This window comes from Nesoenas mayeri (assembly GCF_963082525.1).
Source record: "Nesoenas mayeri genome assembly, chromosome: 7".
Taxonomy (NCBI): Eukaryota; Metazoa; Chordata; class Aves; order Columbiformes; family Columbidae; genus Nesoenas; species Nesoenas mayeri.
The window spans coordinates 31497194-31513196 of NC_137551.1; the positions used below are offsets into that span (position 1 = coordinate 31497194).

The window sequence follows — 16003 nt, forward strand, 5'->3', positions numbered from 1 at the left end:
AGGAAAATTATGAAGTAGCATTAACAACTACCCCAAAGCAGGGTAGTAAAGATCAAAATGATAAATTCTACAGCATTACTTCTGTGTCTGTCATATAAGAAACAGAAACAGGTAAGCCAAAGCTGAGATCATCGGAACAGAGATAAGTTTGAACAAGTATATTCTCAGGAAACCCCTCAGGCTGCAAAATTTGAAGATTTGACATTTGGATCCAAACTCTGTCTTGAGCCCATTCACCCATCACAGGAGTTACCCAAACAGAGACTGAGTCTGGGGAAGGTCCCTGACTGAACACAGCCAGTGAAACTCAATCACAGCCAAGTCTGGAACAGGGCCTGGATTTGTTCATATCCCTGATACAATTGATACAAACGGAAAAATCTCCCCAGAACTGCCAGAATCAAAAGACAGAAGTTTGCAGCTTTTTCACGCTTTTAGGTCTCTTTCAGTTTCAGCTCTAACATCATCTTAAAACAGAGTCACGCTGCCAACACGAAGTATCAGACACAATTTGCTTCTGTCCCACCTCCCTTGGGCCTTTTAAATAAGGCATTCACTGACAGACACAATTAGCTGCTTTCAGCCCATCATCACTAGGAAATGGCTACAGCATTCAAGTTCCACAGTGGTGGCTCTATTATAAATCTTTAATTTTAAAAGTGCAGCTCCCATTCTAGATGGGCTTTTGGCATCGCAACTGTTCAGCTGTAATCGCCAAGGAAGATGTAATTGCACGATTGTGTCACAATTTAAAAACAGATCACGAAGATTAATTCATTATCATAAACAATAAAATCAGTCTTAAAAAGTATTCAATGAATAGCATTTAGAGACATATTTTTTATGCCATTTGGGTGTGGATGAACTGATCATTTTCACATCTTGCTTTAATATAAACGACCAGTAACTCTGAATGCACTGGGAACCTGAATGACCTGTACATTTTCTATACATAGAACTTGTACAGCACTGCTGAACCAGTAAATGAAGTTCGTATTTTTCAAATGTTCCCAGGCAATTGTAATTAAGAAATCTACCTTATCAACCATGAGTTTACATTTTAAAAAATCACATGCAATTTGGAATATCTGAGGGTTTTGCTGCCGAATCTGAGACTCTATGGCTGCACCAAGCTTTAAATGAATTGGTTTTTCAGGAGGCAGGAATCCTATATTACTGACTTCTGTAATAGTGAAGCCGTAACTTCTGTTTCCAATGGGTGATACTTTTTCCAAACTCCAGAACGAAGTTTGTGATTCACTGTTGCAAATTTTTGTTCCCTTTCACAAACATACAAAGATTTTTAAAATAATTAATCAGAAACAAAACCACACGATCCATATTTATGATGTAAGAAACACGCATCAGCCTAGTGCTAAAAAACTGCATCGATCGAGAACAAAAAAAACAGGTAGAAAATGCGATCTTAAAATATGCAATAATTTTTCAATCCTAAATTTTCACTGCTAAGAGAAACAAGCGCTTTGCTGTGCTACTAAGTGATATAATAAAGAAATAATAGTTTTACATCTACTTGCAATGCAGTTGCCCTTACCAGGTCTGTGGAAATGCTGAGGGGAACGTGACATGGTGGGTGTGTAGCTATGACGACTGTACACTGGAGAATTAATGGAGCCCTGACTAGTCGACCTGTGAATCATACGATCCCGAACATCTTGATAACCCTGCAGAACAGAAGCATTCACTAATAAATGCAAATGCACATCACACGTTAGCAGCACGTTCATAGATCTGAAGACAGAAGCTACTGAAATGACAACTTTCCCTTAAGCTTCCAACTTGCTTCATTATTATTGTTCTCTAACGATCTGTTCCAAGACTCCCATCCATTTTAGTAGCCTGGGTCAGAGGTCAGTCTGAAAGGTTCCAGCTCCACCTGTAATTTCTGTTAAATTCCATGTAATCTTAGATTTGCCCACATTCCCGTGACTCCGTAAAGGAATCTGCAATTCAGAGCAGGTGTGTCCTGCACAAGATCCATGAGCCTTCAGCTGGCAAATGGGGAGACCAGCAAGGATTCAAAGGTGCAGCACAGAGCTCTCTGTGGCTCCATTTACCATGTCTCTTGACTAGATACATCAAAAGGTATTTAGTTTCCAAATTAGATTCCACTTGTATCTGAAAACATGACACCTCATTGTATGGCAAAATTCAATTTACTTGGTTTCCTAGGGAAAAAAAAGTCAATAAAAAAAACACACAAACCCCCCCAAAACCAAGCACTCCTAACACCACAAAGCACACCAATCCAGGGCAAAAGGGACAGGACTGATATTAATGCATGAAGATTTACAAGAAATTCTGTAGTCACTGCTTTTAGCACATAGCAATCACCACAGCTTTTTCATTGCAAATAAGCAACATTTCCCACCCCCGAAATGATAATATTTCTGCAATGGCATCTACTGTATCCTGACAAATTACTACCCAAATGCTTCACATTGCTGTGATGTCCAAATTAACTCCTTGGGAAAAGCAAAACGAAACCAAACCATAGTGACGCTTTTTTTCCAAGACAGAAGAGCAAATATTTTAGCGGCAAACACAGCTTATGTTCAGATGCTTAGAGCAGCATTTTAGCTCATGGAAATCATCCAGCTCCTGAGATGTGAGTTCACCTGTGCCACAAGAAGGACAAACGTACAAGAAGTGACGTCTGCTGGGCAAACAACTCTGCTTTATAGACAACAAATGGGAAGGAGCGGCAGCTTCACTTTTTGTACAACCTGTCAGTAAGAACTTCATGTTTTCTTTTCAGAGTTAATTTTTGTTAAGTTTCAATATTTAGAACACACGTCTATGTGGCAGACAGAGATGGATGAGACTGATCATAAAATCAACACCTGCATTTGCTGAAGCGAACAATTCTAATCACAGTAAGATACTGCCCCCAAAAGTGCCACCAAACTTACTTCTGCAGAAGGGGTAGGTGACAATGTCCTTGGAGACTGCAAAGACATAAAAATAAGGTTACCAAAACATCATTGCATATACTAACATCATTGCAAATACACGGAACAAGGCAATGTAAAATGGCAGAGCACAAATTACTGAGGCCATTGCAGCACTGGAACTTGCGTTTTCCACATTGCTCGGGAACTGGTCCATAAATTACTGAAGCAATTAAAGTTTCTGGGAGAATCTTTAGAAGTGTGATTAATTCAGTCAAATACCATGCAACATGATCTCTCAGCCATCTAATCATCGTGGTAATTAAAACATAGCTGTAAAGATCAAAATCAGAAAGGGTTATTAATTTAATAACCATGCCTATTATGAAGAAAACTTTAAAGTGGAAATCAAAAGTAAATAAACTTAACTCAGAGCTTTGTATGGCATCAGAAATACAGAATAACTTCCAGGAAGAAGCATGTCTTTCCTCCAACACACGTACTCTGGCAAAAATGTGCCTTCCCCCCAAGGCCTTACATTTCATACCCATGCAAAGGAGTATGGAGCTGTCATCAACGGCTCTTTGATACGATCTCCTTTAAGTCTCTGTGCTCTTCCACGGTTACGTAAGGAGGACAGACAGGAATTACAAGCGTGTAGATTGAAAGAACTGCACAAAGGCCAGTGGGCAGAAATATGCAGAATATTATGAAAAGTATTACAAGGATAGGGAAACTGAGGCAAGAAATACCTTTAGAAATGAAGCATAAGATCAGGCATACGCTGATGGATGGTACGAACAAGAATAAAGGCTATGTTTAATTACTAGCTACGTGGCCTTTAATCACAAGGCAATTTGAAGCTGGAAAATCAGGATTTAATTATTTTCTTCAGGCACTAAACTTCAATATTATTTAATTGCCATAATAAACTGGGCAAGAGATTATGCTTTTAAATAAGACCACAATTACTGCAGAATGATACAGCTATTAAGATAATGTCTCAGAAGCAAACCTGCTGATTCTGGTCTAACTGTGACAATAATGTACAACAGCAGCAGTGTAAAACACAGGCAGAATTTCTGGTCATAAACATCCAGTTATACATTCGGCACTGAGAGATCATTAACTCTCACGGAGCTGGTGACACTGCATATGAAAAGTGTCCAAACAAAGGAGTAACATTTTTTATTTGGGTACAGAACATCTCCTTTCCAGCAAGTTCCCATAAAGCTTTTTAAAATCTGCTTTCACTACTTTCCATCAAAGCCCTGAATGTTCTTTACATTCTTGTTTTCCTAATCCTTATAACTGCCAAGCTCTATACAGCAAAGCACCATTTCATTAGAGATCTAACAGCAGCAGTCATAAAAACTTTGCTCTACGTGAAACATACCACACACAGCACTTTGCAGCATCATTCTCCACAAAAACAACCAAGAGAGAATCTAAAACTTCCAATATGAATGAAAAAAAGCGCATGTTGTGATGCACATTCCCATGTTTTTCTATTAGTAATTTATGTATCACTGTAAATAAGCAAATTTCCATAATGTGCTGTGGTTATCTAGCTGCTCAGGGAATGACAGCTGTCAAAGGTTGTCAGAGGAATCTACGACTGGGAAGGCATCCCAAAAAGTAACACACTGAACCCACGACCAACCTGTTATGTACTTTTACTCCATCACTATCTGACATCGTCTTGTTACTTTTGGGAGGTGGAACCACACTCTGCAGCCAACTTGCTGTTCTACCATGCACAGGTGAACTGCCACAGCTCAGACTACGAGTCTGCCAAGGAATGCTTGGTTCCTTGGGGTTTATTGAGGTCTTTTAAATCTGGGCTATCACATAAGCCTATACTAATCAGTTTGAGATGCACTGCACAGCTGTCTGAAAAGAAACAGCTCAGTTCCAGAATAGTATGTCAGTAGAAATACAGAGTGATGACTTCAGAAGAAATACAGAGTCATGACTTCTACTCACTACAACAGGCTGAATGCTCTATCAGTTTGAGATCTACGAGGCTGCTTTAATACCTATAGTTGTACAGGTGATTTTGTGTTCTGGGAAATTTCTGCAAACTTTTACAGGTGTCATTTCACAACACAAGTTCCAGCATCTTGCACCGACCTCATTTTAACCATCTTTTTATTGAAGTAGCAGGTAGGGTGCCTGCTCCACTTTGAAGCACATCTATCACGTTAGAAAAACCACTTTTCTCATTTTAGGACAGCTTGTTTACTAAAAGCTGTTACAAACATTCAATTCTTTCAACAGACAGAATATAGAAACAAAGGACATGCAGGTAAAATGCTGCTTCTCTCAATATTTATGCAGCAAAAGGCAGAGCTGAGAAAAGACCATTTCAGTGTTAATAAGGTTGCTGCTGGCAGGGCCCAAGTTACAGGACACGAAGAACCTGATGGTTTATGGAAACGCTACAACTACGTTAAATGTCATTCTCAGTAGCAGAAAATTTATTTACAGATCTTATTTTGTATCTTTTCATCTCTTTTACATTAGAAACTAAACCATCCCTTCGTGAGATCCCTTTCTCCTCCCCACTAACTGCTGGCGGATCTGTAACTCAGATGCCTGGAGCCACTAGATGGTGCTCTGAGAAAACGTTTTTCCTCACAGACTTCCAGAAAAAAACACAAGAGATTATGAGCGAGAAACTTCTCAACGGATTTCCCTTCCACTGCAATAAAGAAGAAAGTCTCATCCTACGTTTTCTCACTTTCTATGACTAAAATACATCATTTTCTTGTAGCTCGCTCCCTGTAATTAAGGTTTGTCTCCACTACTAGGTTAACTTTGGTGGCTCTTGCAAATCTCCCTTGTACACCCAGAAATCTTTCTTAGCTGAGTTTGGCCTTTTTTTCTGTTTTAAATCATGGTGAAGGGCATTTCTAGCGTACAAACTCCACATCCCCATTTATTTAACACCACCACATACACACACTTTGCAAAGGGAATGCAGGTTAAATCATGCAAACCCCTGCCATGACTTAACGTCACCTTTGCTTTTTAAATATGACAGTGACGGATGCATGATGTACCAATATTGAGGTGTCACTCGATTTCCACAACACAGAGATCACCCTGATAGTCTTGTGTTCTCATTAAGGCAAGGGAAGGGAAACAGGTACAAAGAGGTGAGGTAACTTGCCCAAGGTGACAGAAATCAGCAGTAGCATTGGGTGGAAACCTCAGATCCTCTGAAAAGAAGATGGGAGCGCTTCTGTTTCCAGAACAAATTTCTGTAGTCACCAGAAATTAAGTGGATTTAATTCTGGTGAACTTATGGGGTAAGAAAACCCCCAAAGGCTTCTGCTTATCCCCAGAACAAGCATTGATGGCGGACAGCTTCCACCCTTCCGCTTTGTCAGCGAGAAGCTTCCCCTTAAGGATTAACAAATAGTTCACCTTCTCTGAGATAAGTTCCTCCTCTGTTAATAACAAGAGACTTGTGTTTTAGAGAGTTTCGTGGAATGGGTCAGGCCTGGTGGAGCTGGTCAGAGGTCACCAACACATCTCACAGTGGTTTTGAACCAGACGTCAGCTAGATTCACCAGCAACAAAAATTTGGATTTACTACCTACATAAATTTGAAGGGGGAAATTCTGTAATATTTTGAAGTGTTAATCTCTTATCTTACTCCTGAGCTGAACAGTCTCCTGAATTCTGACTCATTACAATTTAAAATACCAACCCTATAAAACATTAAAGAACAAAGTAGAAAAACTGAGGCAGGTCTGATCTGTTGCTAAGAGAGCAGATCATTAGTCACTGATCTGGGCATCTTCAGAGCACTGGTGCCTGAATGACTTACTGTCCTTCCTTCTTCCTCAGTTCATCTTCACACTCAATTCAGTTACAACCAGTAAAGTCACTGAGATTGCAAGGAAGCAAATTCGTTTCCATGTCCATCTGAATTTGCATTCTGCAAGTCTGATTCACAATCAGATGGCATTACATGACAAAATCTGCTTCACGATCTGCACTGGAACCATGTAAATAGTAATTGCAGCTATGGAAGTTCACTTGATGAACTGGGGGACCCTACAACCTGAAAGATATATTTAAATACAAATTTAAGAGAATGCATTAGATATTTTTTTTCCTGTCGTTGCAGGATACAAGAACCCTTACTAAATGTCAGCAGCTTAAAATGTGAGGCAGCTATTTCTATAACACAACCTGATTTCCCAGGTGGCAGAGCACTTCATCCTGACCCAGTTCAGATTTTATCCAGGATGTCTAGCAAAGTGCTCCAGAAATGTATTTCCCCTCAATATATGTGAAGAAAAGCATTTCGTTGCTCTTAACCCTTTCAGTGCTGTAGAACATCATGGTATTCCCCATATTCTGTTGTGAATAGGGTTGCTGTACAGCATGCCAGGTCGGCTTTTGCCTCACATTCTGGGCTTTGCTGTACCCAAAGCCCAGGATATCATGAGTTATGAGGATGCACACACAGCCAGCCTGCAAGCCTCCCCCGCCACTCCTCTGCCGGCGTTAATGTCGGTGTTTAACAGCGTGTTTAATTGTGCAGTTTCGCACACGAGGCATCGTCGTGATTGTTCCCATTAAACCCAGATCAAACAGACAAAAAGCACTTTGAACAGCAGCAGCAACAATAGCAAGGAGTGTCAATTAGAAACTTTCAAAAGAGGACAGAAGCGAAGCAGGCTCTGAATAAAGCACACAGCAGCATGAGTTGCTCGTGGGTTCATTACCTCTCCAAGACTCTGTCTCTCCTGTCTGTCCTCGTAGGCGGAAGTGTAGAATGGCTCATAAGTAATTAGGTCTGGACGTTCAATGTCATAAATGGCCTTGACTTTGGGAATGGCTGCTAAATCCTTGTAATCAAGGATTTCATTGTCTACTTTTGCCTGAAGGTCAAAGACAGAAGATAAATTAACTTACACAAATGCACTGGTAATTTCTGTTTTACACAATTCATGATTTTTTGTGTATTTGTTGTCACACTGTTGCTACAGAGAACTCTTTTTTGCACTCTACATGTGAAGAGATTGCTTCTTGTTCTTCTCCAGTTGGCCTCCTAAAAAAGCACACAGTGTTTTCTCAGTTTAGGAAAGAAAGAATGTGGCATATATAGATCTAATACAAAAGTTTCTCAGCCCCAGTAGTGAGCTGGAAACTTCAGCTCTGCAAAGGACTTGTGGCCTCAGGCAAGTATTTTCACCTTTCTGCTCCTGTTTTCCCATATGTAAAATGTACAATAACATCGATTCAGTTTGCAGATTACAGAGGTTGAGAGGATTCCATGCAGAAGAGCACAGACAGAAAGGCAACTTAAAACTGTGGACACAAGAGGAAATACAACTTATTACAAGGAAATAAAAGGCAAGCAGGACCGTTTGTCAGGACTGGGTATCAAAGCTCCCAACTGAAATTATTACATTGCACTCAAGCTACACCCAAGCTTTTGACTAAGGCACATGTTGCTTACTAACTGCATGCTACATAGTACTAACGTTGACTAGTTTTCCACCAAAACTGCAAGGAACTCTTAACTAGTTGAAAAATGGAAGTAGGAAATCCATTCCAGAGGCAGCTGAACCCATCAGAAGGAGCCAGAAAGGGGCCTTACATATAGTTTAGATAGGCAATAGATTTTGTTACTTAGAAGATGACTTATTTTAAAAAAACCAGTACTTTTGTACAAAAATACACTTGATGATGAAAACTAAAGGGCATTTTCAAACTGGTTTTCAAATCTTCCACAAGACATTTTATTTATTCATAGTAGGCCGCACAAGGAAATGAGGCTCATCTGTTTCTACTACATTTAGTTCCATTATTCCTGAGTACTAGCACGCCGTATTTTCAGATTTAAGTGCATTTGCTTTCACAAGCTCTCCTAACTACCTCTGGTCTTGGTGGTTCTTAAGCAATACCAAAAATTAGAAACAATACAAAAGAGTTTTTGATAGAGAAGAAAGGTTTGAAATAGTTCACTTTCTAAAAATAGCCTCAAATCTGTTTATAGTTTTGACTTACCACACATAACAAAATACCTTAAGCCAATTGAACCCTTAAAATATGTAGATACATTAATGTATGTTACTTCTGTAATATTTTTACCACAGTCTGTTAATGAGCTGTGAATATGCTTGGATATTCTTAATCCCATATAAATTACCATAGGTATTTTTGTAGACCTCCAGTCTAGGCCATCACATTGCTCTACAGACTGTGCTATTAGGCAGCAGTTAAGTTTTATAAGCTACAGTTCACAAAGTCCATATTACCAGTAGAATGGCAATTCTGCAGGACACACTCTGTGTTTTGCTACCTGTGGTGTGAACACTTAATACATCAGCTAATTTTCCTTGTTGTTGTTGAAATGTTGAAGAACTAGTATTAAACTCAGCAGATAAAATTGGTAATTTGGGTAATTTTTCTGCGTTATTATACATGTACCTGATAAATTTCTGTGGATTACCCTGCACTTATAATTTCAAGGTTATCAGTAAAATCATAATGAACTTCCTCTCACTATCTTGTCTTCCTGGGATTTTCTTTCTTAGCTAGTACCTTCCAATTCTGCCCTTGATTTTGTGCAGGTCATCCAAGAGCACGTCTCATATGATGGCAAATGTTATATGGTCTTTCAAGGAACAGGACTTTTGAATGGAAAGGAGTTTTTGGAGGTATAAGTTATACGTATGTAAAGACAGCAACTTTGTGAAGGCTGAGCTGTTCTGTTATTCATCCAAGTACATTTGAGTTAATATTCTTGCTCCTTAGAATCAGATTGGGAAGCCACAAAAGATGACTTTTCTCACTCTATGGACTTCTCTGCCTAGAAAAAAAAGGTACTGACATTTCCAACATCGAAATGCCTGGATAAATGGAATAAAAGAGGAGAAAAACGTTATTCTTTTGAAAAATTTGGGCTGATCTTCTGCTGATGTATTTCCACTTTTAATTTCTAAGATCTTATGAGCTCAAAAGGCATCAATAATGAGGCCAGGAGGTGAAAAGAGATCCTCTAAAATAATGAAAGAGGAGGCTCAATTACTGAAGGAATCATACTAAACTCTACATCTCAGGTAGTCACAAAGAAAATAGTCTGTCAATAACTTTGCATTTTCGGCACTGTTAGTTTAGTAATAGAAGGATGCTTAATATTGGTTTTGTTCTCAAATAAAAACCACCTTTCCGCCTACAACCAAAACATCTGACTTCTGAAATGGAAGGTGTTGAATCACCCAGGCTGACCATCCTCCCCATGTCCTCCAAGTGCAGACAGCAAATCTCTCCAGAACTGCACATCAAGGGGCACAGACCTCCCCACATAACCCCTATGGCAAATGGCCTCTCTGCCTTCTGTATCTCTTCACATCACCAAGTGACTTCAAGAGATTTACTGTTACCTTTCTAAGGGAAATGTGACCTAGAAAAGGCCTATCCTGTTCTTGAAATTCTGTAATTATAAAAACTACACCTGTCATGGTGAGAATTTTAACAATTTAACCACTAGAATGAAGGCATTAGCACCAGTATAAAGGTGATTTATTTCAGTATGGAGTACATCATGTGCAAGGCATCAGCAGTTTATTTGCCAGAAGGAATACTTACATAGATAGTGTGGCCTGGAGAGCCTGGTATACTGGAACCTGGTCTGGAATAGATGCTTTCTGATGATGTTCTTGTAGGCTGAAAAACAAAAAGTAACTTTTCAGAGCAACCTGAAGCCATTAACATCAGTAATTTTGGTTTTAAGTGAAGAAATCTGCATACATCTTGAAATTAACTGAATTCAGGAAAAAAACTTCAACACAAATGCAAGCATTCTGGCAAATTTCACAAACTTGTGAGGCAGGTGGGCTTTTTTTTTAATTTTTATTTTGTTTTGGTAGGGGAAGGAGTGCTGTGAGAGTGCAAGGAGGTTTGCTAAACCACACAGTGTAAAAGACTGACAACAAGAATGAACAAAACCAAACAACACCTGCCAGAGACACTGCAAGGAGCCATACAAAGTACAATCCAGGATAGTCCTGCTGGTCATTCTATCAAAATGTTAGTTCACAAACAGCTAGAGGTATCAGCAGTTCAGCAGACAAACTGTTGAGAGGCGCAGAGCACACACGTTATCACTTTCCAGATGTTCAACCACTGGATTTCCATTATGAATACAGAACTGAATTCAGCCCCTCTACATAGACATAGAAGGACCAGAATTACTCGGCTTGGGGCTGTTCCTACATCTGCAGCACAATCTAGATTCGACATGAACGCCAAACTGAAATGTCATGATTCCCCATACTGCAAAAGTCCTGAAGTTTAAGGACAACGCTCTGCAAACTGAAATCTATTAAACAGTCACAGCCCTACAGAGCGAGTGCTGTTCAACATTTAGCTGATTTTCCAGCATTTCATCAGGACCAAACAGAGACTGATACCCTGAGGGAGGTTTTGTGAGAGCAGACATAATGACTTATCACTGAGATGTGGGGATCCAGAAAACCTGATGCATTTGAAAAAATATCTATTTGATCAAAAGTCACCCAGGCTACTGTGGCAATTACCCCTAAGCTTGGCACACAGCAGACACACAAAGGTAGTCAACGATACCCACTGGCAACTGAGAAACTATGAACAATTTTTGTTCCCTAATTGACTCCAGCAAACAAAATCCCATCACAAAGCGATGGATCAGCAGTTGACTCCGATGACACTAGTGGGACAGCTCAAAGTCACTGAAAATTAAATCTTGGTAAATAGTCCTTACCTCATCAGCTTCTGACATTGAACTAAGGGACTTCCAGGCACTCACTGAAGAGAAACAAGGCTTGACAGCCTGGCTTGCTGATTTTTCTTAGGAAATATCTGGAGTGAACACAAGAAGGCTACTGGACCTTTCTTATCTCTCAGCACACATTTCCCAAAAGGATCCTTCAACCAACTTCAGAGTCTTTCTACCTTTTATTTCATAGCCAGGAAAGCTATTGGAACCATCCGTACAAAAAATGCTGAAGACTAGTTGTGGATCATACAAGCAGGCTTCCTCTGACTTCATCTGTACAGATGAGATCACCACATTCAGGGAAGGCCAGAGGAACAAAAGACTTTGAACATGTTCCACCAAAAAACGTGAAGATTCAGATCAAACAGAGAGCAGATGTGGCCGTGGACTGACAGAGTCACAGATCCTCCACAGAGCACGTCTGAGAACACTTTCTCAGCTGGACCTTCATGTGCTTCTTTCCTTTTCTCTCTGTAGCTGCAAATTCCTACATTCCAAAAGGGAACAGAAATTTCTCAGCTGCCCTTAACCTCCTCCCATGACACAATCAAAGCAAAAAAACCCAACAACAATCCCTTGTTTCATGGAAATGTTACAAGAATTAAGCTGGAAAAATCTGGCTGTTGTTGAGAAACACTTTATTGCCCCTTCCACTCTGCCATTTTATACCACTGTCTGTTTGAGTGGAGACACATGTAATATGTTGCTGCAGTTGCTATGGAAAACAATTGTTTTCATTACAACATAGGGAACAGTATCAAGCATTTGAGGTACTGTTAGGGGTGTCTCTGTTACCTCTGGCTTTTGGCAGACAATACTTAAAGAGTTTTGTCTGCTCAATTCTCCCTGCTGTAGGAAAACAAGTGTTAGAGGCCGTTACGGCTTCTTCCCACCTGGCAGGCCCCCTCGGCTGCTCTTCACTCTGGATTTTCTATAAACACTGCAGAAAACAAGAAATTCTCAGCCCACAATCCATCTCCTCAGTCTCATCTCTTAGTGTCGCTGCTAAAAACCTTTTCAGCAAAGGAAAGTTTACTAGTATTTATCAATTCAGTGTATTTATTTAATAGACACCTTGAGAAGATACAGTTTTAGCCACATGCTGCTAACAACTTTCTTAGGTGCTCTTAACCCTGAAGCACAGGAGCTGTTGGACTGACAAGTTGTAGCACCTGTTCATAATTTCCTCACTGAGTTTTTGCTCCATTTTCCTCGTTACCATCCCATTAACACAGCCATGAGCCAGATCCAACACCCTTTAAAACCAGTTTTCTATTTTCGGTAATTCTTCTTGCATACATCAGTTTGACCTCCCACCTATCGTCTGGCTCCACATTCCCTGGGCAGGACCCCATCCCGCCAGCCCTGCCTGAGCACACAGCGCTCCACTCCTCCTGAGCTCCATCCAAGCAGGCCTGCAACTCTGTGGCTCCTCTTTTCGCTCCCAGTCCTGTATCTTGTTTAAGTTGATAACATACCCCTGAAGTCAGTGCATGAAAAAGAGGATTTGTACATCTGCTCTCACCCTTCCTGCCTCACTTTGCCCTGTTTCTTGTTTTGAATTACACAGGCTGTTCCCATGGCAGATGGCTATTTCCTACTCTGCTGCTCCCATATGGTCTGGAATCGGTCACAGCTTTGCACCTTCCCCTAAAAACAATTGCATTGCACTTAACATTTGTGCTGCTTGCGCCTTAACAAATCTATGCTAAAGATTCCCTGATATAAGCTGTTCCTCCGGCATCCTTTTAGTTGCTATGGTTGGCTCCTCTCCTAACAGATCAATAATAAATAGCTCCTGACTGAAAATCTGTGATGGGGCACAGCTTTTATTAGATTGCACATTACACCTTGATTAGCATCCCTGATGCTGTTGTGATTTCATATCTCAAACAGGAGGCAAAAAACACACTGCAGTTACATCACTAGAGAACTTGACCTCCAATGGAGTGTAAATTCACTCTAGAGGAGAGCTGATCAGAGCACAGGTGAAACAGGAATAGCAGCTCTCTCTGACTTAACCTTTAACCTTCAGTGGAGATTTCATGTAGGCATTTCTTGCACACTTTATTGGAAGAGATGGGTAAAGAAACTAGAGGAAACACCCTTTAATATGAATGCGTTAATTTAGAGGTATTTCTTTCCATCACGATAGTCCCATCATACTTCTTCTACACTTCCACTGACAAAACAAGTAAAGCTACTTTGCTGCTTCTACAAACAGATTGGGAATACTCTTTAAATGGTTGTTCTTGAAGAATTCAAATGGAGCTTTTCACAAAGCCACTTTTGTGCAGAGAAACTTAAAGCAAATTTCTGTGAAGAACTACAACTAATCTTTTCTTGTGCTGCATGGCCTTTCTCCACATTTTCTGACAGTAGAAGAGTCTTTTATTTTGTTTGTTTCCTCTTCCACCCAGATGGATGTAACAGTGGTAAATATATCAATATGGGATGTCTGTACCAGATACAGGAAGTCTATGAAGCATATGAAAAAAAAGAAATCAATAGAAATTCAGTCACTAGAAAATCATGCATGTCATTAAAGGAGCCAAAGGAAAGAATCAGATCACAAAGCATCTAAAGTATAACCTGCAAGACTTCTCAGTATTTCCCACTTTATCACAGACTTCGTATTTTCATGGTTTTGTTCTTCATTCCATGCATTTGTCTTCAATACAAAAGTTCTTTACCAACTCCATTTGCAGACTGGCAGAGATAACGCTGTCATGCTCATCCTGTCAGGTTCACTGCGAATTTCAGTGCTCAGTTATCATATCACCCATGCATATGCCCCACATTGATTCACTTGTTATTTTAATATTGATTGCAAAGCTTACAATGTTCATCTGCATTTACCTCAGTTTGTCATGTCATCATGCATGGCACATCATCTAAATAAACAACTTCTAAAAAACAAAACAAAACAAAACTGCACTGGAGCCATTCACATCATTCCGATGCTGCTACAATGTGGTGGCTCCAGCTTTCTCAAGTACAGATGTTCAGAATCATGCTCTATGTAAACTTACAAGTGCAGGCACCAAGAACATCTGGCGAAATGGATGCACTGTTGTTTAACAAAGGCATCGTCAGCATTGTTTACAGTACCTGCCTTAGTTTTTTGATAGAGTTCATTATGCAAGGCGGTGATAGTAGCTGCAGAAGAATGAATATGTTTTCACTTAATAACATTTGACATTATAGCTTAAGCAAATTCTCCAAACCTCAGAAGCTATTTTAAGTGAAATATGTTTATAAGTAAACTAATAGACAATTAGTATGCAATTTATTCTACTAGGCAGACACAATTTTGCAATAGCAAAGGATTTGGCTTTCTCAGCCCAACACTTGCTACTCCGAGTGCCTGCTTCATCAGCAACAAGGTTTTACAGATATTCATGACTTGGAAGCAGGGTTGATTAAACACTGGCTTCCTATGGATTTCAGTAATTCACAATGGCCGTGTACTAGACCAACAAAGCACCTCAGTGTTAAACTGTACCCTCTCCTTACTGGAGTGTTTCCTTCAAATGCATGCACTTATTTCAGTCTAAGAAAATCTATGTTATGTATGCATCAAGGCAAAACTAGTGAACAGGTTTAGTTCAAACTCACACAGACACATATTAATAGGTTACAACTAATTTTTCTTTCTAGATACAAAGGTCAGAGAAAAGAATTAATTTCCAGCACATAATAATCGAAGGCACGTTGCTACCAAGCTTTGACAATATTAATCATGTGAACATATCCTTCGCCAAGAGTCAGTGAAAGGCAGAAGAAAATAAAGTGGAAAGTCTAGAACATACTGAATTCAACACCAAACTTCTCAGAGAATTCACAGGATTTCACCCTACAATTTCCAACGTATAAGTTTAATTGAGATTCAAGCCTTTGGCCTGTATTTGTAGCAAGAGCAATGCCAGTATCTTTGTGTCTACTCTGAAGAACACCTGAAGCCAAAATCTGCCTTGAAATACACTTCGTATAATAAGCATATAAATCTAAAGAGAATTTAATACTGACCAAATTTACACAAGAGGAATATTCATCTGACCCTAAGCTTATTTGTATCCTACACAGTCTACAACACAAGAAAAAGAACATACCTCTGTTTTGACGGGGCTGCTCCTAATTGGCCTTGCATATTTTTCTAATACATTGGACAGGATTTGTTTTTTTAATCCGAAAGCTCCTGGATTTCAGCACTGTAAACTCAGACCAGCACATGCTAAGCTGAATGAAAAAAACCCCACTACACTGGCCTAAAAGATGGGTGAAACAGTCTCACAGTTTGCTGTTC

At 39.7% G+C, this 16003-nt stretch overlaps 1 protein-coding gene across 7 annotated transcripts in view; it reads right to left on the bottom strand.

The window, feature by feature from the left end:
• The window catches only part of ABLIM1 (actin binding LIM protein 1), a gene marked incomplete at both ends in the record, with an annotated part of 87656 nt that overhangs the window by 22992 nt on the left and 48661 nt on the right, over nucleotides 1–16003 (bottom strand). For 6 of the 7 annotated variants that reach the window (XM_080347971.1, XM_080347969.1, XM_080347970.1 and 3 more), the window contains 4 exons: nucleotides 1556–1685; nucleotides 2934–2969; nucleotides 7658–7813; nucleotides 10530–10607. In XM_080347971.1, coding sequence (XP_080204097.1) covers nucleotides 1556–1685; nucleotides 2934–2969; nucleotides 7658–7813; nucleotides 10530–10607 — 400 coding nt within the window. Of the gene's footprint in view, nucleotides 1–1555; nucleotides 1686–2933; nucleotides 2970–7657; nucleotides 7814–10529; nucleotides 10608–14808; nucleotides 14857–16003 lie in introns of all 7 variants that reach the window. The other variant, XM_080347965.1, reaches the window with a different exon arrangement.